This window comes from Zootoca vivipara, chromosome 8 (genome assembly GCF_965207765.1).
Source record: "Zootoca vivipara chromosome 8, rZooViv2.hap1.1, whole genome shotgun sequence".
Classification (NCBI taxonomy): Eukaryota; Metazoa; Chordata; class Lepidosauria; order Squamata; family Lacertidae; genus Zootoca; species Zootoca vivipara.
The window spans coordinates 12,908,628-12,932,387 of NC_142591.1; the positions used below are offsets into that span (position 1 = coordinate 12,908,628).

The 23,760-nt window shown below is 45.0% G+C and overlaps 1 protein-coding gene and 1 long non-coding RNA gene across 2 annotated transcripts; one reads left to right on the forward strand and one right to left on the reverse strand.

The window, feature by feature from the left end:
- The first annotated feature begins 335 nt into the window (after positions 1 to 335).
- Positions 336 to 5,733, forward strand: LOC118089868 (uncharacterized). Its single transcript, XR_004693195.3, has 3 exons — positions 336 to 529; positions 2,589 to 2,770; positions 5,370 to 5,733. It is a non-coding gene; the product is annotated as an uncharacterized LOC118089868 (long non-coding RNA).
- On the reverse strand, positions 4,378 to 22,141 carry ZNF622 (zinc finger protein 622). Its single transcript, XM_035124940.3, has 7 exons — positions 21,809 to 22,141; positions 19,322 to 19,924; positions 17,920 to 18,177; positions 16,136 to 16,298; positions 13,201 to 13,313; positions 7,115 to 7,258; positions 4,378 to 4,696 (listed from the first exon to the last, which is right to left on the reverse strand). The coding sequence occupies exons 1-7, from the start codon at positions 21,846 to 21,848 to the stop codon at positions 4,569 to 4,571; spliced, it is 1,449 nt and encodes a 482-aa protein (XP_034980831.2). The 5' UTR covers positions 21,849 to 22,141; the 3' UTR covers positions 4,378 to 4,568.
- Between the last annotated feature and the right edge of the window lie 1,619 nt (positions 22,142 to 23,760).

Genomic DNA, 23,760 nt, shown 5'->3' on the forward strand with positions numbered 1-23,760 from the left:
TATTATTATTATTATTATTATTATTATTATTGAGAAGTATGCATTGTGTGTGAGGCTTCAGGAGACAATCTAGAGGAGGTCAGCCCCAAAGCTTTCAGCTCTGATCTGGGATCTCTCACACACACACCCCCGGGTGTATTTTTGGTAAAGTTGAAAGTAACTACACTTTTACAGTTGCGTGATATTGTTGTAAACAGAACCTGCCCTTACGTATCCATAGATACTATTCCAGCTGCTGGTGCAAATCCGCATTCCCCCAGTCTCAGGATTGCCAAAGTGTTTCAAGGAGGAAGTCTCAAATTCCTACCCACTGGCTCTTATGTGACATCCTGTTTTAGACTTAACTGGCTGGCACTACACATTCCACAAACTGGGGCTGATTCAAGTATGTGAAGGGGAAACTGTTATTCCTGCAGCCATCCCATGTGTATTTTGGCTTTCTGAAGTGCTGGTCTCTATGACGAGGTAAACATCAGGCTCCAAGCTTCAATGACGAGAAGGGAAAATGGTCTATTTTCGGACTTTCCTGGTAAGTGATATCTTTAGACTATGCCCAGCAGATTCCATCTTTATACATGTTGTGGAAATATTCTAGCACGTTTTATGCATGCGTGACTATAGAAAGACTTTTTATGGTTAGTCTAGTTGGATTTTCGCCTTTTTTAAATAGAGCCTGCAGAGGCTCCTGGAAGTCAGCGAGCAAACAATATGTAAGTGTTGCTAGCTGAGAGCAAGAACTGCCCGGCTCTAGCAAGAGGAACAAATTGCTGACTCACCGACAACACTCATTGTGTGAGCTGCTGTTATTACACACTGTTCTTTGTGGAGGATGGAAACCTAGAAGCAGGGAGAGATAACCCAGCCAGTTTCCTTGTAGATAGGATTTTCAAGATCATGAGCTGAACAGCTCTTGAACATTGTTCTGTCCGTAAACTGCTGCAGAATAATATAATTCAGTTTCCTAGATTTTTAATGCAGCAGTAGTAGAGGACAAATGCCATTCCTGCAAAAGGATATCTATTCAAAGCGCTGGTTTTTACTTACAAGGCCTTAAATGGCTCAGGACCACGATGTCTCTCCCCATATGAATCAACGCAAACCCTTTGATCACCACTTTGAGGTCCTTCTTTGTGTGCCTTCTCCGCAAGAGATCTGAAGGGTGGTGCGACGAATGTCCCCCTCTCTATTACTAAAAGGCGACACAGGAACCCAGAGGCGAAGCCGCCCACACCCTTTGTTCTTGTGGGTTTATAAATAAAGAGACTCTCCTTCCAGGTCACGCGGCCTGGTATCAAAAAACCCAAAAAACTCTAGGCTGTTTGATAGAATAACCTCCTGCCACCAGTAAAGGGTCTCTCTCTGCTTGATTCCCCCTACTGCAAAAGTTTGCCCTTTCCACGCTGGCAACCTGTTGACACCCCAGGTTATCTTTCTAAGCCTCCTCAGTGTTACTCTAAGGCACAAACTTTCGCCTCTTTTCCTGAGGTAAGTTTTGTCCTCTAATGAGTTACCACTTCTGTGAGTCCCGATACCTTGCTGGAAAAATAATGACGAGACGTCTTGGCACAAAAGAGAAGAATTTTGTTAATCTTAGAACATAGCTGTTTCTTTAACGTTTCATATGTTTATAAGATACATTTCGGTTGTAGATAATCTCTGTCAAACATTTAACATCGAGCCTTCCTGAACCTCATCTAGATCCCCACTATCCTGGCCTCTCAACTTTCTTCTTCACACCTACCCACTGCCACTCAACTGACAAAACCGCTGCTCCCTCCTTTTAAACTGGTAACAGTCCCGCCCCCACCAGAATGTTATGTCAGTCAGGCTGGAGGTGGATTAACTCTTTCCCAGCCAGGTAGGAATGAATATTTCAAAACCGTGTCAATCCGTTACAGGTGGCAACACAAGAATGGGCCTTTTCTGCAGTGACTCCCTTTATCTGCGGAATGCTCTCCCCAAGGAGGTTCACCTGGCACCTTCATTACACATTTTTAAGCATCAGGCAAAAACCTTCCTCTAGGGTTGCCATATGTCCTCTTTTTCCAGGATACGCCCTCTTTTTAATGGGTATGTAAAATCAGAGCTGTCATAGTGATCCCTACTTAAAAGTAGAACTCAGCAAATGTGTCTTCCTTCTTGCTCTTCAAAATATGCCAACCCTACTATAACCAGGCCTTTGGCTATCTGTGGCATTTTCATTAAAGAACCACTGTGAAGAGTTTCCACACAAGGTAGGGGAATTAGGAGGAATAAGGTGAACTTGTAAGTTAACATATGAACAACCTTCACCCTTAAGATGCTTTTCAAGACCTTCTCGTTTCTGTTATTCCAGATCTGGAAACAGGCGAGGAGGGGCAGAAATGAGTTGGCAGTGGATTATCTACTGACATTACCTGTTGAACTTATTTTACATAGGAAACTAGGTTGTCTATGCTCTTGCAGCAATGGTGGGGCAGAGCTCTGTTGCAAATGACTATGAAGACTAAAGCTCTCAGGCGAAGACGATGAAGCAGGCATTATAAGCTCAGAGGTCAGGCAGTTTTTGTGTTACTGATTTGCATTCTCCTTGTTTTAATTCTCTCGAGATGCCCAGCTCGAGTGTGATGAATGTTAATTGTATGCACCGCGGTGTTTCTGTGAGAAAGGCCATTTGTGATGGAGTCAGACTGGTTACCTTTTGAAAAATATTCCTCCGAGTGATGCTCAAAAGCATTCCAGTGAGTTTGCTGAACCTGGGTAGAGCTAGAAGATTTACAAAGGGATCCAGGTACGTTTGCATATATCTAAAGGGTTCCTCCTACTTAACCTTATTCGTGTTTTCCTAAAAGCCTGAAGTCAGTGCTCTCCTGCAAAGCATTAGGGAAACATGGTGCAAGACTGCAAGCAATGGTAGAAGGGAAATGCTTGTAGCATGGCTCCCCTTCATGGAAGTGAGTCTGTGGCCAGCTATGCCGACTTAGACTGAGGGGCGTTGTAGTCCAAAACATCTGGAAGATACCATGTTGGGGAAGGCTGATGTTGCATTTGACAAAAACACCCACAAAAAATGGTAGAAAGGGGAGTCAAGGCAGAATAAGACACCTATGTCCCCCTGGTTTCAATTTAGGGTGCAATTTAATTGAAGCATGTCACCAGTTCGTCTCCATGCCATCCATGGATATAAAAGCATCGCCACAGAAAAGCACTTCCGGGTGGCTGTCAGGAACAGATTAATCATTGCTGAAAGTGGTCATTGCAGCCTCTCACAATGCAGTCTGAAAACCTGTTAAAGGTAAAGGGACCCCTAACCATTAGGTCTAGTCGTGACCGACTCTGGGGTTGCGGCGCTCATCTCGCATTATTGGTCGAGGGAGCCGGCGTACAGCTTCCAGGTCATTTGGCCAGCATGACTAAGCCGCTTCTGGCGAACCAGAGCAGCACACGGAAACGCCGTTTACCTTCCCACTGTAGTGGTATCTATTTATCTACTTGCACTTTGATATGCTTTCGAACTGCTAGGTGGGCAGGAGCTGGGACCGAGCAACAGGAGCTCACCCCGTCGCAGGGATTTGAACCACCGACCTTCAGATCGGCAAGCCCTAGGCTCTGTGGTTTAACCCACAGCTCTGTGGGTTTAACCCACAGCGCCACCAAGTCACTAAACCCCACTGGAATTTGTGGGACGCAATACAAAGTCAAGGATTTGGACTGAAGTGTTAAAGGCTCAGAATTTGGAGGCAAGGCTTCTGTGGAATTAATGGAAATTGCCAGTTAATCTACTCAAAAGTCTCTCATCCCCACATACTTTGACAAGACCTCTTTTGCTATGGCCTGCTTCCCTACCTATCAACCTAGTCTCTTTTCTGTGAATTATCAAGCTCCAGCTCACTGTTCCCTAGTCAGAAACAGAGGGAGAACTGGTATAGCATTTTGGCCTGGGTATGAGTTTGAAAGCCCCTGGTTCAAAGTTCTCATCTGCTGCAAATTCCTCTCAAGCAAACTCCTCTTTCTGAGCAGCTGCCCCCTGCAATACTGTTCTACCTTGGAAGTCGAATGGAATCCATTCCGGAAGCCTAAAAAGTTCAGAAACGAAAGTGCGGCTTCTGATTGGCTGCAGGAAGTTTCTGCAGCCAATCAGAAGCCGTGGATGTTTGGCTTCCAAAAGAACGTTCGAAAACCGAAACAGTCACTCCTGGGTTTCGATTGTTCGGGAGCCAATTTGTTCAGGAGCCAAGGCGTTCAAATCCAAGGTATGTGTGTGTGGATAAAACTGACCCTCTCACCTAACAGCGTTGGTGAGACACTTCCTCAGTAAACCTTTCAACTGTCTGAAGTGCAACTCAGCTGCACAGCATAGATACTTGAGAGCCGATACTGCAAATAACCAGCAAAACATTCTTTCTTATGCATAGGCTTTATTGATTTGAAGTCTGACAGCCAAGTTACACCATGCTGAGATCTCCTTGGGAAGCATGTTGAAATGGCAGCATGCAGTACCACACTTCTCCGTGACTGGATCTTCCTTCCACAGCATTGCTGAAAGAACGAGGCAAGCTCAGGCTCGTCATGCTTATCGCTGGGCACTCTCAGAACCTGACTTGCATGCGGAAGTGCATCTGCTTTGTAGCGTTATTCTGCATGCCGGTCTTCAGCATCCACTTTGCCTTCATCCTCTGAAGGTACTGCATGTCACGCTCACGAGCCAGTGCTGCTCCTGCAGTTATGGAGAAAGAGCCAACATGCATGGTAAAGGTAAAGGACCCCATAGGCGACTATGGGGTGCGGCAGCGCTCATCTCGCTTGCAGGCCAAGGGAGCCGGCGTTTGTCCACAGACAGCTCTCCGGGTCATATGGCCAGCATGACTAAACCACTTCTGGCACAACGGAACACCGTGATGGAAGCCAGAGTGCACAGAAACGCTGTTTACCTTTCTGCCGCAGTGGTACCCATTTATCTACTTGCACTGGCGTGCTTTCGGAGTGCTAGGTACGTTTCCGAGCACAGTTCAAAGTGTTGGTACTGACCTTTAAAGCCCTAAATGGCCTTGGTCCAGTATACCTGAAGGAGCGTCTCCATCTCCATCGTTCTGCCCGGACACCGAGGGCCTTCTGGCAGTTCCCTCACTGCGAGAAGCCAAGTTACAGGGAACCAGGCAGAGGGCCTTCTCAGTAGTGGCACCCGCCCTGTGGAACCCCCTCCCATCAGATGTCAAGGAGAAAAACAACTACCAGACTTTTAGAAGACATCTGAAGGCAGCCCTGTTTAGGGAGGCTTTTAATGTTTAATAGATCATTGTTTTTTATTTTTCTGTTGGAAGCCGCCCAGAGTGGCTGGGGAAACCCAGCCAGATGGGCAGGGTATAAATTATTATTGTTATTATTATTAGGTGGGCAGGAGCTGAAACAGAGCAATGGGAGCTCACTCGAGGATTCGAACTGCCGACCTTCTGATCGGCAAGCCCGAGAGGCTCAGTAGTTTAGACCACAGCGCCACCCGACTGCCCCTTCCAACATTCAACACTTAACCTGAAGGCAAAACAACGTCTACAATGAACAGAAGCACCCAGTCCTACAATGATGTCTGCACAGGTCTAGTGGCTTCCTACATAAAATGCCATTGATGTTGGGAGATGTGTTAAAATTGGGCTCAGGAAGCATGCCTAAATTTGGCAACCAGTTAAATCTAGCCCAGCATTCTGTTTCTAAAAGAAGCTAGCCAGAAACCTCTAAAAATTCCCAAAGAATAAATATATAATAATAATAATAATAATAATAATAATAATAATTTATTATTTATACCCCGCCCATCTGGCCGGGTTCCCCCAGCCACTCTGGGCGGCTTCCAAAAAAACAGAAATTCTAAAATACAGAAATCCATCAAACATTAAAAGCTTCCCTAAACAGGGCTGCCTTGAGATGCCTTCTAAAGGTCTGGTAATTGTTCTCTTTGACCTCTAGTGGGAGGGCATTCCACAGGGTGGGTGCCACTACCGAGAAGGCCCTCTGCCTGGTTCCCTGTAACTTGGCTTCTCGTAATGAGGGAACCGCCAGAAGGCCCTCGGAGCTGGACCTCAGTGTCCGGGCAGAACGATGGGGGTGGAGACGCTCCTTCAGGTATACCGGACCGAGGCCGTTTAGGGCTTTAAAGGTCAACACCAACACTTTGAATTGTGCTCGGAAACGTACTGGGAGCCAATGTAGGTCTTTTAGGACCGGTGTTATGTGATCTCGGCGGCCGCTCCCAGTCACCAGTCTAGCTGCCGCATTCTGGATTAGTTGTAGTTTCCGGGTCACCTTCAAAGGTAGCCCCACGTAGAGCGCATTGCAGTAGTCCAAGCGAGAGATAACTAGAGCATGCACCACTCTGGAGAGACAGTCAGTGGGCAGGTAGGGACTCAGCCTGCGTACCAGATGGAGCTGATAAACAGCTGCCCTGGACACGGAGTTGACCTGTGCCTCCATGGACAGCTGTGAGTCTAAAATGACTCCCAGGCTGCGCACCTGGTCTTTCAGGGGCACAGTTACCCCATTCAGGACCAGGGAGTCCTCCACACCCGCCCGCCTCCTGTCCCCCACAAACAGTACTTCTGTCTTGTCAGGATTCAATCTCAATCTGTTAGCCGCCATCCATCCTCCAACATACATATACATATACATACATATAAATACACACACACACACACACACACACACACACACACACACACACACACAAACACAACTGGGCGCAGAGGGAAGTAACAGAATGCCTAGCCCAGGCATGTCCAAAATCCGTTTCAGGGGCAGCCTGAATCCTCAACAACTTTCAATCCTCAACAACTTTGGGGTAAAATTGTAAAAAAAAGCTCAACAACTTTGGGGTAAAATCGTATGGCGGTTTATTTCCTGGGGTAAAATCCCAAAAAAGTTCAGTAACTTCAATCCTAAAAAAAAGCTCAATAACTTTGGTTGGCCCTCACACACCAGCTCTTTGAAAAGGTATACCAACTAGTTTAGAATAAGAGAGAATAGCAGGCAGCTACTATAATTGGCTACTTCCAGGAACATGTCCCTTCCTATGGCTAAAAGAGATGCCTCTCAAGGACACTGGCTAGTAACTGCATTGAAAAACACACTAATGCCGTTTGCTTACCTGTGCTGCTTGTCCATCCTAGAGCTTTATATTGCTGCAATACTCTGCCCACAGCATGTTTATTTTTAGAAACAGCCACAGCTCTTGAAGAACCAAACCGCTGCTTATAGTATCTCATCAATGAACGGTGACCAATCCGGGCACCTTTGTAAGAAGGAAATGTGAATATTAAAGCAACAGAGTAGCTTTTAAAACAAAGGTAAAATGGAAAATGGGGATATCATTAGCCACACCGTGAAACTCGGAATCCCATAAGGCCTCACCCACTATTGGAATGCAGCCCCCGACAGATTTCTACTGCGATAACGTGACCCCCCCCTGTCCCCAAAACAGTTCCCAATCATGCTAAGAATTTGGTTCTCAGAATTTCATCCCATTGCAGTGAGTTGCAATGGCTCTTCAGAACTTCCCTAAGGATTTCACACATTTGGGGGTGGGGAGCTGAACACCCCTTTCTTTACGTACTGCCATGGCAGACTACATGCTACAAACAGGGGAAATGGCTAATCAAGACACTCCCCCTCTCTCTTAGGCTTTTCTTCTCTTCAGTTTTGGTTAAGTGATGCTCTATCAGGGTGGATAAAAGTCAATGATTTTAAAAAAAATGGATTAAAAAATAATAATTTTTTTTTATTTACATCGATTTTTAAAATAAAATACTTTCGGAGGAAAAATATTTCTAAAGATAGTTTTCTATTTAAGTTACATTAGAGTCCAAAGGCTAGTCATCAGGAAATAAGGATTTAAGTTTTTCATGTGTGCTAAAACTCAGTCTAAGTGGGTTTTTTTATTAAAAAAAATGTTTAACCACATCAGTTAACAAACATGGATCCATATGCTATAATGTTCTTGTTTTGTAAGGAAATGATTATTTTTTCTCCTTCCAATAAAGTACAGCAGAAAAGTTGTCCAAGTATAAACAGTTAATTTATTAAACCTCACAATAATTTCATGATCATCTGTCTATGTATTTCTAATAGTATAACCAAATCAATATTTTCTGATATAACTGTAAAAACTACTCTGAAAATTTATTCTTCCAAAAATGTAACCTCCATCTGGTTGTAAATATTAAGATTATACCAGCAAGAATGAGTCTTTCTATAAAAAAAAAATATTTAAATCAAGTCTTACTGCCTATTTGATTTACTGACGTACTGACGATTTGATTTAAATCAAATCCACCCTGTGCTTTAATGTATTTTCAATGCCACCTCTTCATGTTGCTGTTTACTAGTTATCATTTTTTATAAAACCCTAGCAGCAAAATGCCTTCCAAGCACTAAAACTGCATTCACTGAATCAGCCCACAGCATTAGACATTATAGCCCTCAACGGTAATGCTTGGTCAAAATTCTCCCCTGGCAAATTATTCTTAACAGAGCATATAGTTCACAGCTAAAGGTAAAGGGGACCCCTGACCATCAGGTCCAGTCGTGTCCGACTCTGGGGTTGCGGCGCTCATCTCGCTCTATAGGCCGAGGGAGCCGGCGTTTGTCCGCAGACAGCTTCCAGGTCATGTGGCCAGCATGACAAAGCTGCTTCTGGCGTACCAGAGCAGCGCACGGAAACGCCGTTTACCTTCCCGCCCTATTTATCTACTTGCACTTTGATGTGCTTTCGAATTGCTAGGTGGGCAGGAGCTGGGACCGAGCAACAGGAGCTCACCCCATTGCAGGGATTCGAACCGCCGACCTTCTGATCAGCAAATCCTAGACTCTGTGGTTTAACCCACAGCGCCACTACCCCACAGCAAAAACAGCACAAGATCATCATGGATATGTGTGTCTGTGTATCTGGGGAGGTGAGAGAACACAAAGAACTAATTGGCTGAAACAAGAAGGGGAGAGCTTTGAAAGATCAGAGACTTCCAGTGTGCCTCTCTTCAAAAGAGGGCAAGTGGCTATACTGTAATACTGTCCTCGTGACAAACTGGATGTCTTCCCTGCATGCCCACTGCGACCCATGTCTGATATACTGGAATAGAAAGTATCGCATTCCACACCCATGTGAATGTGTTGACCGCTTCAAACAACGTTTGTCATGGGAACAATCTCTAGTAAACAAGCTGAGACCAGGAACTGGAATGCTAGAATCCCAAAAGTGCCATCTAGTGGCTTACACGTTTAAATGTTTGCATCAACAGTTTAAATTTGGGGCCAGCAAAGTTTTTCAGCAGGGGGCCGGTCCACTGTCCTCAGACCTTGTGGGGGGCCGGACTATTTTTTTGGAGGGGTGAACGAATTCCTATGCCCCACAAGTAACCCAGAGATGCATTTTAAATAAAAGGACACATTCTAATCTACTCATGTAAAAAATTCCTGAAATGTCCGCGGGCCGGATTTAGAAGGCAATTGGGCCAGATCCAGCCCCCGGGCCTTAGGTTGCCTACCCCTGGTTTAAAAGCTTGAGGGTCAGATTTTCTACACTGCACACCTCGGTTTTCAGGAATAAATCACCCACTGAGCTAGGCATCACCTGTACAAAAGTGTGTTAATAAACATACAGATAACACTGCCGTCAGCAACACTTCCAACAGTATGCGATGACACTGCTAGAATGTGCTAGAAATCACTCAAAAGGCTCTGAAAGAGAGCATTTCATTTCATTTGCGGCCCACCTTTATCATATGTTACCACCGATTTTCTTTTCTTTTCAGTTTTTTTGTATAAAAAAGAACTTTCCTATCCCCATAAGGATTTTTAATCAGTCAAAGAAAACTCATAACAGGGGCAGAATCCTGAGACCTCACACTCCACTTTGCTGGTTTAAATAAAATTCTTTGTTTTGCTCTCCCATTTAAAGCACATACCGTACTTCCTTTAGAGTGGTATAAATGTGGATCTCAAGGCTAGACCTGCCGGGGTCACAGCAGAATTGTGCTGTCGTACGCCTGCAGACCTCTCCTGTGAGATTTTTAAAGCTGGGAAGCGATTTCCCCATTTCTCAGACAGCGCAATATTGAAGACACATGTACGAAAATGACCAGCAAGCTTAAGGGGTGTGTGCCTGGAAATTTTGCAAGGTGATTGCTGCTGCAAGTCAACCAAATGGGAAGGTTAGCAACTGTCCCCATGTATTAGCTGCATTGAAAGTAATGGAAGAAACCGTTTATTCATGATTAGTACAATTACATCCCACTTTTATTTCAACGTGGAACTTAAGGCAGAGAAGTTAAGGCTTCCCAAGGCTGCTGTACAGCTTGTGCCTTCAGACCTTGACTGAAACACTGCATGTTAAGTCTACAAAGTTCAGTGTGCTCACTGTGAATGCTGCCACACTGAAGTCAACACAACTGTCTTCTGCGTATCGTATTCCTTATAAGATGGGAGTGCAAGAGTACGGGCAGAGATGCAATAACGCGGCACACACTGGGCTGAGGTCTTTTTTCTTTAAGACTCTTCTCTTAGGGATGGAGAAGATACAAAGGCTCTCAACAGCCCTGCCCCACAAAGTTCTTGTTGACTAATCCCACTGCAACCGACTCGACTTCTCCACGCACATCAACACAACCATCAGTGGATCAACAACTGATGGGGCAAGGAAATTCTTCAGGGGGTCAAAATCTGCCAACAGATGCTGGTTCCTGGACAGAGGCATGCCCACACCACAGTCATAGCATTAGTACAAAAGCTGGAAGTCCACCAGTACGCGGATGATACCCAGCTCTACCTCTCTTTCAAATCAGAACCAGTGAGGGCGGTGAAGGTCCTGTGTGAGTGTCTGGAGGCGGCTGGCAGATGGATGGCGGTTAACAGATTGAGGTTGAATCCTGACAAGACAGAAGCATTGTTTTTGGGGGACAGAGGGTGGATGGGTGTGTGGGGACTCCCTGGTCCTGAATGGGGTTACTGTGCCCCTGAAGGACCAGGTGCACAGTCTAGGAGTCATTTTGGACTCACAACTGTCCACGGAGGCTGTCATGATAAACAGTATGGGAATTATAGAATAGGAATTGTAGAGCAGACAACTTTGGTTCCTTGGTTCTGCAGCAATGCATGTTGGGAGAGAGCAATGCAGACTGGGTTTTTACACACCAGCCTGTCCCTTCTCTACTCCCCCCATATAGCTGTCTGTAGAGAATGTGCTAATTGCCTCTGGTCTTATAGAGGCTCAAGTGTTATCTATTTCCCTGATTCAGATCCGAATGGCCTGGCTTGTGGCATGTAATGGGAGGTGGACAATAGATCAAGAAACTCTCTTTCACCTGAGGCTCTGCTGTCTCTCAATTAGGCTGGGAAGAATAGGGGAGTCACCCTTAGACATTCCAATACCCAATTAAGGTACCTAACTTTGGACAGCTGAGAGTTATGCCTCACACCTCACATCATTGGTGAGAGCTAATTGTTGTAATATTTTCATTGGTTTAATTCCAGAACCCCTTGTGGGGTATTTTGGGATAAAGATGGAACCTCCAGGAACAGAACTTTGCACTTTGCCAACTTGCAAACCCTGCTAGAGCCTATGTCAACATGAGGCTGTAAGGAGGAAGGGGGGCCTTGCCTTGCCTGTCTAAGACCTTGCAACATGATCTTATCTACTGATGTATGTATTTTAGCTAGAGCAATTCTATGCTTTTGTTATTATTTTCTATGTTTGTAACTTTTCTTAAGAAATGTGCACTGCTATTTTAAGTTGTCTTGTTTTATATTTTAAATAAATCCTAGAAAATGAACATCGTTGGATCTTATGTGTTTTGTTTAGGGTAGAGGAACCAATTCAGTCCCTTAAGCCAGGCATCCCCAAACTGCGGCCCTCCAGATGTTTTGGCCTACAACTCCCATGATCCCTAGCTAACAGGACCAGTGGTCTGGGATGATGGGAATTGTAGTCCAAAACATCTGGAGGGCCGAGGTTTGGGGATCCCTGGGTTAAGGCATTTGGTCGCTTACCGCTTGTTTGAGTCTTGCTGGTGCTTGCAACATATCTTTTGGAAGTTAAACCTTCTGTGGGCTGCACAAGATAGTGGGCCTGGGTTTGAGTTAAGGAAAACCAAACCGGTTGAATTTCTGTCTGCTTCCTCAGGAAGAGACTAAGAGCCTTGCAGCCTAGTAAACGGCAGAGAGATTTTCCTTTCGGTCTCTCTTCCCAGCTGCAAGCATGAGAAGGGATGGTGGCAGCTTCTACTGAAGTTTGTTTTGTCTAAGTATCACAGATATGTGACTGGGTTTTGCTACGCCCACCAATCTGTCCAAAGTCAGGAGAGGGTTGGGAGGAGCGACAGGTGCCACAACCATTACAGAGGCACAGGTCAATTCTGTGTCTATCAGCTCCATCTGGTACGCAGGCTGAGACCCTACCTGCCCGCAGACTGTCTTGCCAGAGTGGTGCATGCTCTAGTTATCTCCCGCTTGGGCTACTGTAATGTGCTCTAGGTACCTTTGAAGGAGACTCAGAAACTACAACAAATCCAGAATGCAGCAGCTAGACTGGTGACTGGGAGTGGTTGCTGGGACCATATAACACTGGCCCTAAAGGATCTTCACTGGCTCCCAGTACGTTTCTGAGCACAATTCAAAGTGTTGGTGCTGACCTTTAAAGCCCTAAACGGCCTCGTTCCAGTATACCTGAAGGAGCGTCTCCACCCCCATCGCTCAGCCCAGACACTGAGGTCCTCCTCAGAGGGTTTTCTGCTGGTTCCCTCACTAAAAGAAGCGAAGTTACAGGGAACCAAGCAGAGGGCCTTCTCGGTAGTGGCGCCCGCCTTGTGGATTGCCCTCCCGTCAGATGTCCCAGGAGATAAAAAAAAAACTACACAACTTTTAGAAGACATCTGAAGGCAGCCCTGTATTGGGAGGTTTTTAATGCTTGATGTTTTATGTTTTTAGATATGCTGTTAGCTGCCCAGAGTAGCTGGGGAAACCCAGCCAGATGGGTGGGGTATAAATTAAAAAATTAATATTATTATTAAATATTCTGGGTGGGGAAAGGCAGAGATGGCTCGCCTTCAAGGCAAGTCATTTAGAAGGCACCCTGACTTGGACTAATTGTGCCACTGTAGAGCGAAAAGGCACGCCCACCAATGTTACTGAATCTGTAAAGTGAGCACCTGGGATGATCCTGGTATATTTCAAGAATACACTAACCTGAAGGTAAAATCAGCTCCATTGAATCATCATCATAATCCAAATTCTTCTCCGGTGGCAGTTCTTCAGACATCTCCGCACCATCTCCTTCCTGATAGTCAGGGTAAGTGCTCCTATGAAACAGAAGTAGCAAGATCCTGGGTTACTCCCCTTAGCTTAAAAAGCTCAAAACCAGCGATGCACACAGGTTACCCGTTAAAACTTCTGAGAAGGAGGTGAAAGTCTCTTTGGAGTAATATGCCACAAGGGGCTACATATTCTCTAGAACTGTGACAGCAAAGCCACCGCAGGGTTCTGGAATATCGTTCAAATGAGACTTGGCTTCTGAAATCTCTCAACACACCCAAAAGCTGATCGTCTCATTCACAACTGTCATATAGTATAGCTGTACCAAGGACCAGGAAAACAGGGAGGCGCCAAGCACATGAAAATCAGGAAACATTGAGGTTTTAGATGAGAGCTAGAGGACTGCATATCTGAATGCTCCACTTTGAAAAAATTAAAAAGCAAAAGAAGCTGACTATCACCCACAATGGTCTACGGATGCCTGTTTTAAAGCTCTTTTTGCTTTTAGCTTGCTTTTAACGTTTTACGATGTTACTGTTTGGTTTTATGTTTTTATGTTGTTGTAAAGTGCTGTGTTATGTATATATGATACAGCTGTATATATTTTGATACAACAAACCAACAGGGCTATACTGTTATTCTCGTCTGCTGTAAAAGAACACACTGTATCCATATAACGGGGCTATAGAACAATAACCTAACAGAATGTAGGTTTTAAGCTAAAAGGTTATCGCTGGAGACCAAGTACCAGGGGCAAGGTGGAGACAGTGGTTGCATTCAGATGATCAAATCCTGGCAATATACCATCTTAATAAATGGCCTATTGGCATAATAACATATAGTAAGCCAAAATATAATTGTCTAAATCTTGGGTAGTTTAAAAAACAGGGGAAGTTTCTAGATATCTGGGAATTTAAGTAACTTGTTGTTGAACACCATCAAAAAGGTTTAACACCATCTACATGTCAAGGCTTTTATTTTTCATTTAAAAAATAGCCTTCTTGTTTCTGAGCTTATCTGGCGATTGAAGATTTGAATTCTTTCCCCTTGCACATACAACAGCTTGAAGAGTTAAGTTATACAGCTGAAGCACAGAAACCCTTGAGAATTTCACTGTGGGTTCCCCTGTACACAAGTCTGCATGTATGCGTACTCAAGTTTACATTTACTACAACATTTAAGGGTAGAATGCAATGACTAGTGGACACCGAACACCAACCCACAATGTACGTTGGCCACCTCATAGTAAATATTTTGGTGAAAAGCAGTCTATACATTAAAAAAACACAAAAAACACTTTGCATTAGAGCAGCCTGCTGAAGGGAAAATGTAATATTATCAGCACAACCTTCTTTGAAGTTCTATTTTAGATTCAAAAGGGCTTATGCAAAAGTGATTTCTGGTAGATTGTGTCCCATATTTCTTGGTCCATCAGCTGGTACACCTTTATTGGCTAGTGCAGGAAATCATTTGTCCAAAATGTATAAAAACTGCCCTATCCCGTGGGCTCAGATTAACTAACTACGTTTTAACATGTTTCTGATGTACATTCCCCTCTCCTGCCTACACCAAAGGATCAAAGCTATCCCTTGCTTGTCCAGCTAAATCTCTAGCAAGCATTTGTCCCACTGCTGCAGAAACAGTTACAACGTTCTTGAGAAATAAAATGTTCCTGCTTCACGTGTGCATATAAGCAAGCTTGTTGCCAAACAGACTTCCAAAAGGTCAAATGGATTTTCGGAGAAGCCACTGGTTTTCAAGAGGCTGACAGACGTATCAGCATTCAAGTGAGAAGAAGGCTGCTTCCACATTAACAACAGCCCCACACCACTCCAGAGAGCGAACACTTTGTGAGCGAGCAGAATAAAGTGACTTGTTTCCAATGCCAGGATCCAATCATGGTTAGGGAGCATCCGCAGCAGCAGCAAGCTGGGAAGTAGAATGTTACTCTGCCCATCCGCGAGAGTCTTGCTTGTGTATGTTACCCAAGTAGCACAATACTAGAATCATAGAATCATAGAGTTGGAAGAGACCACAATGGCCATCCAGTCCAACCCCCTGCCAAGCAGGAAACACCATCAAAGCATTCTTGACATATGCCTGTCAAGCCTCTGCTTAAAGACCTCCAAAGAAGGAGACTCCACCACACTCCTTGGTAGCAAATTCCACTGCCGAACAGCTCTTACTGTCAGGAAGTTCTTCCTAATGTTTAGGTGGAATCTCCTTTCTTGTACAGTAGTTTGAATCCATTGCTCCGTGTCTGCTTCTCCAGAGCAGCAGAAAACAACCTTTCTCCCTCCTCTATATGACATCCTTTTATATATTTGAACATTGCTATCATATCACCTCTTAACCTTCTCTTCTCCAGGCTAAACATACCCAGCTCCCTAAGGCGTTCCTCATAAGGCATCGTTTCCAGGCCTTTGGCCATTTTGGTTGGCCTCTTCTAAAGGTAAAGGGACCCCTGACCATTAGGTCCAGTCGTGACCGACTCTGGGGTTGTGCGCTCATCTCGCATTATTGGCCGAGGGAGCCGGCGTATAGCTTCCAGGTCATGTGGCCAGCATGACAAAGCCGCTTCTGGCAAACCAGAGCAGCACATGGAAACGCCGTTTACCTTCCCGCTGTAGCGGTTCCTATTTATCTACTTGCATTTTGACGTGCTTTCGAACTGCTAGGTTGGCAGGAGCTGGGACCAAGCAATGGGAGCTCACCCCGTCACAGGGATTTGAACCGCCGACCTTCTGATCAGCAAGCCCTAGGCTAGACCAATGCAAATGTGGGCCCCATGTCCCAAACGTTTTCACTGGGCCAAAACCGAAACGTTTCATTTCCTGTGTGTCTAAATTTGGCCGCTGCCATTTCCCACCTGAAGTCGTAGAAGTCTGCGAACTCCAAGGCAGCATCTCCTTCCGTGAAGAGCTTGCAGTGGCTTTTGTCGTTCATATGGGCCTGCACAGCTTCCGTTGTGTAGAAGGATTTCCCCTTCTCATTGCACCACAGGCAGATCTTCCCAAGGCCAACCTTCTCTCCTGTAGGTTGTGAGAGGAAAGATACACACACTGTATTCTCCCATCTTATGCTAATGCAACGTATTTGTTGTTTCACAGCATTCCACAGCCCAAATGTCGTTCTACTGTACACCAGGGATGGGAAACCTGTGTGTTGCTGAACTCCCAAATCCAACGAACCCCGTGGAAGTTTTAAGTCTAGCAACATCTGGAAGACCACATCCATGCTTCACATTATACCAGGGGTCAGCAACCTTTGTCAGCCGTGGGCCGGTCCACCATCCCTCAGACCATGTGGTAGGCCGGACTGTATTTTGAAGGGGGGAAAAATGAACTAATTCCTTTGCCCCACAAATAACCCAGAGATGCATTTTAAATAAAAGCACACATTCTAATCATGTAAAAAACACCAGGCAGGCCCCACAAATAACCCAGAGATGCATTTTAAATAAAAGGACACATTCTACTCATGTAAGAACACGCTGATTCCCGGACCGTCCACGGGCTGGATTGACAAGGCAAATGGGCCACATTCGGCCCCCGGGCCTTAGGTTGCCTACCCCTGCATTATACAGTAAATACAAAACCATTGACAAATAAAATAGTAAAAAGGTAAGTTAAAGGACTCCTGGATTGTTAAGTCTAGTCAAAGGCGACTATGACAGTGTTTCTCAACCAGTGTGCCTCCAGATGTTTTGGGACTACAACTCCCATCATCCCTAGCTAGCAAGACCAGTGGTCAGGAATGATGGGAGTTGTAGTCCCAAAACATCTGGAGGCACACTGGTTGAGAAACACTGGACTATGGGGTTGTGGCACTCATGAATGAATGAAATTTATTACAGTCCCAGACCAGATTCACATACCATACTAAGCGAACATAAAACACAATAGAATTAAGTTTGACAATAGAACTAGGTTTGTTACAACAGAATTAAGTTTGCGTCACTCATCTCGCTTTCAGGCCGAGGGAACCAGTGTTTGTCCACAGACAGCTGTCCGGGTCATGTGGCCAGCAGAACTAAACCACTTCTGGAGCAACGGGACACCGTGACGGAAGCCACAGCGCACGGAAACGCCATTTACCTTCCTGCCGCAGTGGGAACTATTTATCTACTCGCAATGGCGTGCTTTTGAACTGCTAGGTTGGCAGGAGCCGGGACAGAGCAAGGGGAGCTCACCCTGTTACTGTGATTTGAACTGCCGACCTTCCAATCGGCAAAACCAAGGGGCTCAGTGGTTTAGACCACAGTGCCCCCCACATCCCGTACAAATATAATAGCCTTGTTTCAGTTCACTGCACAATAATTTCATAATTATCTGTCTATGTATTTCTAACAGTATAACCAAATCAATAATTTTTGATATAACTGTAAAAACTACTCTGAAAATTTATTCTTCCAAAAATGAAACCTTCATCTGGTTGTAAATATTAAGTTTATACCAACAAGATGGAGTCTTTCTGTAAAAAAAATTATTTGAATCAAGTCTTACTGACTAGTGATTTAAATCAAATCCACCCTGTTTCAAATTATATGTATTTTACTCTGAGGAACAACACTGAGATGAATGCCGCATGATGCCCTCTTAAAATCAACAAGAGAGCTTTAGATAGTTGAGGCTGGCATGTCTTAAGACTTACCCAAGTACTTAATCAGACCTCTGATATCCACAAGATATTCTATATCTGGAATAAAGAAACTGTGAACTTTTGTCATGTGGGAAACATTCTTCATGAGACAGCTTGAATGGTGGGAACAGAATAAGCAGTCAGTTACTGGGATCGCGTCTGAGCTGGGGTGATCATTCCCAGACGCACTCTCTTCGGCCTCATCTGGGATTCCTTCCATCAGTCCTTCTTCGACCTCTAAATCTTCATCGGAGTCTACATCCTCCCAACCTTCCAAAACAAGTGAAAGCGAAAGCTTAGGAGGAATGTTTTCATGCTGACCAAAAGACGCAAGTTAACCATTGAATACAAGTGGCAGGCTAGTGATCTCATAATTATGAATAGTCTACCATCCCCTTGTTTCCCCCAAAATCATTTGGGCTGCTTGAGCGTTCAAGTCGAACACTCAGAAAACTCCCTAAGAATACTGTGCTGTCTTATTTTTGGTGCCTGCTTAAAAAATTTTTGGTTAGGCTTTAACTTTGTATTAATTTGGTGACAACTGGTTATTTTTTGGGGGGAAATCAATAATAACAATAACAATAATTTCCCCCAACAGAACATTAAAAACACGTTAAAACATCAAACATTAAAAACTTCCCTAAACAGGGCTGTCTTCAGGTGACTTCTAAAAGTCAGATAGTTGTTTATTTCCTTGGCATCTGCTGGGAGGGCATTCCACAGGGCGAGCACCACTACTAAGAAGGCCCTCTGCCTGGTTCCCTGTAACTTGGCTTCTCGCAACAAGCGAACCGCCAGAAGGCCCTCAGCACTGGACCTCAGTGTCTCGGCTGAATGATGGGGGTGGAGACGCTCTTTCAGGCATACTGGGCTGAGGCCGTATAATTGGCAAAAAAAAACCCCAAAACCCCAACCCACATTTTTGTTTAGGCAAGTCTATTGAGACATGTAGAAGCTACATATGTTTTGCCTCCTTTGAGCTACTATCAATTCTAACAATCCTTCAGAATGTTTTTCTATACCTGTGTTTAACCATTGTTATCAATAATTTTATTGCTCTATATTTTTGTAACCAGCTTAGGGGTTTTCTTACAATCAAGTGGTATAATTTTTTTGTTAAAATAATTTTTTAAAAAAATATTCAAGGAGCCCAAATTCTCCCTATCTCCTCTATATTTTCAGCCTAGATGTAAACTGCTGATTTGAACTAGCTGCTGTACAAAGCCTATTAATGGGACTTTCTAATAAACCAGGGGTCAGACAACACAAACACATGTTGTTGTTGACCACTTCTCATCATTCTCAGCCAACATGATGGGAATTGTAGTCCAGAAGTTCTGGATGGCTTTCCCTGTGCTAAAGCATCTAAACACCCCCAAAAGATTGCTGCCAGAAACTGCCCTTGCCCCGCTACCTTCTTCCATATCATCGACCTCCTCTTCTTCCTCCGATTGCTCTCTTGCCAGCTTCTTGGCCTGTTCTTCAAACCACTGCAGCCGAGGAGCTTTTTCTGCACGCTCTCTGCTACTTTCCACAGCAACCGAAGACCCAGAAGCACCGCCAGGCAAGAAGGGAGCCTTCTTTGGAGACGAGGAAGGCTGGGCTCTGATGGCTTGCTGGATGGCAGCATTCATGGCATCTTTGTCGACGTTCTCTTGAGCGAGGCCTTTCTCCAAGTTCTTCTCGTTCAGGAGTTCGACCTTCTTGCTGATCGCTTGGACGGCTTTCTTCTCGAGCTCCAGGTGCTTCTTGGATTTCAAGTGGTTCTCGTAAGCGTTGAAGTTGGAGAACCTCTTGCTGCAAGCCGTGCAGTAGGTAGCAGTTGCCTTGTTCTGCTCCTCCAGCCCGGCTCTCTGCGCCAGAACCCTCTCCTGGAAATTCTCGGCAGTGACAGGCGGCATCTCGGCAACTTTCCGTTTCAGGTTGTACCTGTGCCAGTCGGTCTTGTAGTGGGCACGCTGGACATCAGCATCCTTGAAAGCCACGCGGCAAGTGATGCAAGTGTACGACGCCACGGCTGGAGAGGAAGGAGAACACAAAAACAGAGCTTAATGAAATATGTGGTACAATCCGAACAAACACTTCGAAGTCCCATTGATTTCTCCAGCAAACAAAGTCAGCATCTGGTACGCCGGCTGAGACCCTACCTGCCTGCAGATTGTCTTGCCAGAGTGGTGCATGATCTGGTTATCTCCCGCTTGGACTACTGCAATACACTCTATGTGGGGCTACCTTTGAAGGTGACCCAGAAACTACAACTAATCCAGAATGCGGTAGCCAGACTGGTGACTGGGAGTGGCTGCCGGCACCATATAACACTGGTCCTGAAAGACCTACATTGGCTCCCAGTACGTTTCCGAGCACAATTCAAAGTGTAGGTGCTGGCCTTTAAAGCCCCAAACGGCCTCGGCCCAGTATACCTGAAGGAGCATCTCCACCGCCATTGTTCACCCCGGAGACTGAGGTCCAGCTCGAGGGCCTTCTGGCTGTTCCCTCACTGCAAGAAGTGAAGCTACTGGGAACCAGGCAGAGGGCCTTCTTAATAGTGGCGCCCACCCTGCGGAATGCCCTCCCATCAGATGTCAAGGAAATAAACAACTACAGTATCTGACTTTTAGAAGACATCTGAAGGCAGTGCTGTTTAGGTAAGTTTTTAATGTCTGATGTTTTATCACTTTATGATGATGAAGATGATGATGATGATGATGATGATGGGAGCTGCCCAGAGTGGCTGGGGAGAAACCCAGTCAGATGGGCGGGGTATAAATAATAAATTATAATATTATTATTATGCCTTATATTAACAGGAAAAAACAGGCAACTTGGGAGGGCAGGCATTTTACACACCCCGTGGATCTAAAAATAGAGCTTAATGAAATATGCGGCACAATCCAAACAAAAACTTTGAAGTCCTATTGATTTCCCCAACAGACAAAATTGTTGGCATCTGTCTGTCTCAAGAGGCAATGCCATAAAGTCAATCCACCAAAGTGACTTCCCAGGGACGCAAGCTTGGGTAGTGTGTATGGAGGCCCTGGGCTGCCCAGACAACAAGACTCCCCTCTTGGCCTCGCTGATGTGGTCCAAAGGAAAGCAGAGCAATCAATACGTTTGACATCAGCTTGGCTGCAAGAGTTGCCAGAAGGAGGCGTACAAGGCACCATCCAACCATCTTAGGGACTCCACTCTGGATTTGTGTTAGGTTCTCCCAAAAGGCTGTGGAGGTTTGGGATAAGTGTTTTCCTTCTTCTAGAATATGGTCTGTCTTTCCAAGTTGATGAGCTCTATCTGCCCTTACAGCACAATATGCTAACAAAGTAACACTAAGGTACATATTGGTACAGTAAATCCCAATTAGTATTTTCCACAGAACCAGTAAGAGAAGGAAATGCACTAGTTGGTAGGGCCTGTTTAATTCTTCAGCTTCCGTATTCCAAAAATGAGGGGTGCTAAAAAGTTGTAACATGACTAGGGAATTCAAAAGGTCCTTTGGTTAAATTAATGTAACTTAAGTTTTTGCTTGGTAAATAAAATGTGTGCAAATAGTGCATACAAATCCTTAAAAATAATTGCCAAGTACTTGCAGTTATATTATTTATTATATATTTTTATTTATATATTGTACGTCTTTTCTATTACCTGACACTTTCAGAAGGCACAATTAAAATTCTCTGGTATTCCGAGACCAGTTCATTTGCTTCCTAATCAAATGTACCCTTGCCAAGCCAAATGCTGTCCAGTCACAAAAATAACAGGTTTAAATTCCTCATGCCCCCAAACATGTTTTTCAGACCCCTCACTGAATAAATAGGCAAACATTAAATTTCAGCTCCTAAATTGACACGCCCTAAGTGAACGGAACACCTCGCTCCATCGTCACAGAGACTTCGCACTATCCTACCTGACGTCGCCGTACAGTCGGGAGACTCGCTGCTGCTCATAATCCAGCGGCTGGAAAGGCCGCGTCGGAAGCAAAAGGAGTTGTTTTTATTAGAAAGGAAAAACAGTTATCACCGACTCGAAACCTGAACGACGACACGGAACGCTGGTGAAAGAAGGCAGCGCGATGGAACGTTGAGCGTGGAAAGAGAACGTTGAGCGTGGGAAAGAGAACGTTGGAGCGGCGAAGATTCCACTGAACTTTGATCACTGTCGGCTCCAAACACACTACGCTTCCCTTCCCTTTCCCGGCCTCGCAGCCGCGCTTCAACGTCGAAGCTTTCCCTTCTCGCTCGCAGGAAGAGGAAGACGGCTTTGACGGCTGTTTTCCGCTTCCTCCTCCTCCTTCTCTCTCGCGCCCTCTGCCCGTACGGAGGGTTACATGTGCCGTGTTATTCTCCCCATTTTTCCAGCGGCGCAAAGAGGGGCAACCGATCCTTTTGCTTGCCCCACAAGGCAGAGGCTGGAAAAGAGGAGGGAGGGCCCCAGCTTGGACGCCCCCCGCCCATGGTTCCACCCCCTTTTACGCGCGAGAGCCACGGAAGGCAACGTCTGGTTCTCCGGGTTCTTCTCAGTTGCCCTCCGTACCCACGCCGGGCACTGCGCAATGAGGACTAGTCCCTTGGTGCTTGCTGGGGAAAAAACACAAGCGTACATCTCTGCCCCGGCCGCTCTCTGTCCTCTCTCCATCTCTGGGTTAACCCTGGCGCCTTCCAGGCGTTGTTGGACAGCAGCTCCCATCAGCTCCAGCCAGGGGTGATGGGAGTTGTAGTCCCATAACGCCCGGAAGATGCAAAATCTGATAGAGACGGCGCCTTTTGTCTCCGGGCGGTGCTGCTATGGAGGATCGGGCACCATGAGCTGCAGGGGCATAGCTGCCAAGTTTTCCCTTTTCTCGCGAGGAAGCCTATTCAGCATAATGGAATTTCCCTTAAAAAAGGGGAGAACTTGGCAGCTATGTGCAGGGGGCGCCATGGAAATCAGTAGGGGAAGAACTAAAGTGCTTTATTTGGCCTGGATCAGGCCCTTTTTATGCAATGGCTCTACTAAATATGCAAGATCCATTTAGACTGAATGTGGAACCTGGATCCTTATGGATTTTTATACACATGTTATGTGTTATGATGTCTTGAACCTATCTGGTACATTTTCTGTTAAGGAAATGTTTGTAATCTGCTCCAGTTACCCCTTTTAAGTAAACAAGCAGGTTCTTTTATCTTTGGGAGGTTTGAAGAGGAGAAAAATACTGAATCCCCCATATGCTTAAGGTTTCGAAATTAAATTTATAGGTCCGCATAGTACAGAACAAGAACAACATACTTCAAAGATTGGAAAACGTTTATTGAATACGAGGGGGTGGGTGGGAATGGTGTACATTTGAAAATGCTGGCAGCATTAAGATAAATTCAACAGCGTTAAGTCCTGATGGATGTAATAATGGAATACTGAATGGTTTAGTTTATATAAAATATGCAGGGATTTATGTTATGCAAAATGAACCATGGAAAGAGAAAAAGGGAAGTCACTGACATTTTAAGGTTGTTTAAATGAATATTCTAAATTGTAAAACAGAAAATTCAATTAAATTTTTTAAAAAAATATAATTACATTTCTAGCCCATCAACCCAATGGAATTAGATGGTGGAAAGCATGGGAAAGGATAGAGGGGATTTTGTTAGTTGCAGATACTAAATTTTGTCTAACGTGTTGACATGACTCAACGCTAGTATTATTAAAGGTTATAAACTGGTGTGATGCAAAAGAGCTATTACCAGATATGCTGAGGCAAATAGCTGCACACACAAACTTAAGCTTTAAATGTTGTTGACATACCACCACAGCTATCACTTTACATTAACTGGAGGGCATCATCCATCATCACGTGTATGCACAAAACAACCAACTTGCAGGGAC

Bases quoted from the DNA above. Each gene is read 5' to 3' on its own strand.
- ZNF622 (XM_035124940.3), bottom strand. From the start codon at position 21,848: ATGAGCAGCAGCGAGTCTCCCGACTGTACGGCGACGTCAG. The intron at 19,925-21,808 runs GTAGGATAGTGC...CTTCCTCTCCAG, and splicing joins CGACTGTACGGCGACGTCAG to CCGTGGCGTCGTACACTTGC. The intron at 18,178-19,321 runs GTAGCGGGGCAA...TTGTTTTGGAAG, and splicing joins GGTCGATGATATGGAAGAAG to GTTGGGAGGATGTAGACTCC.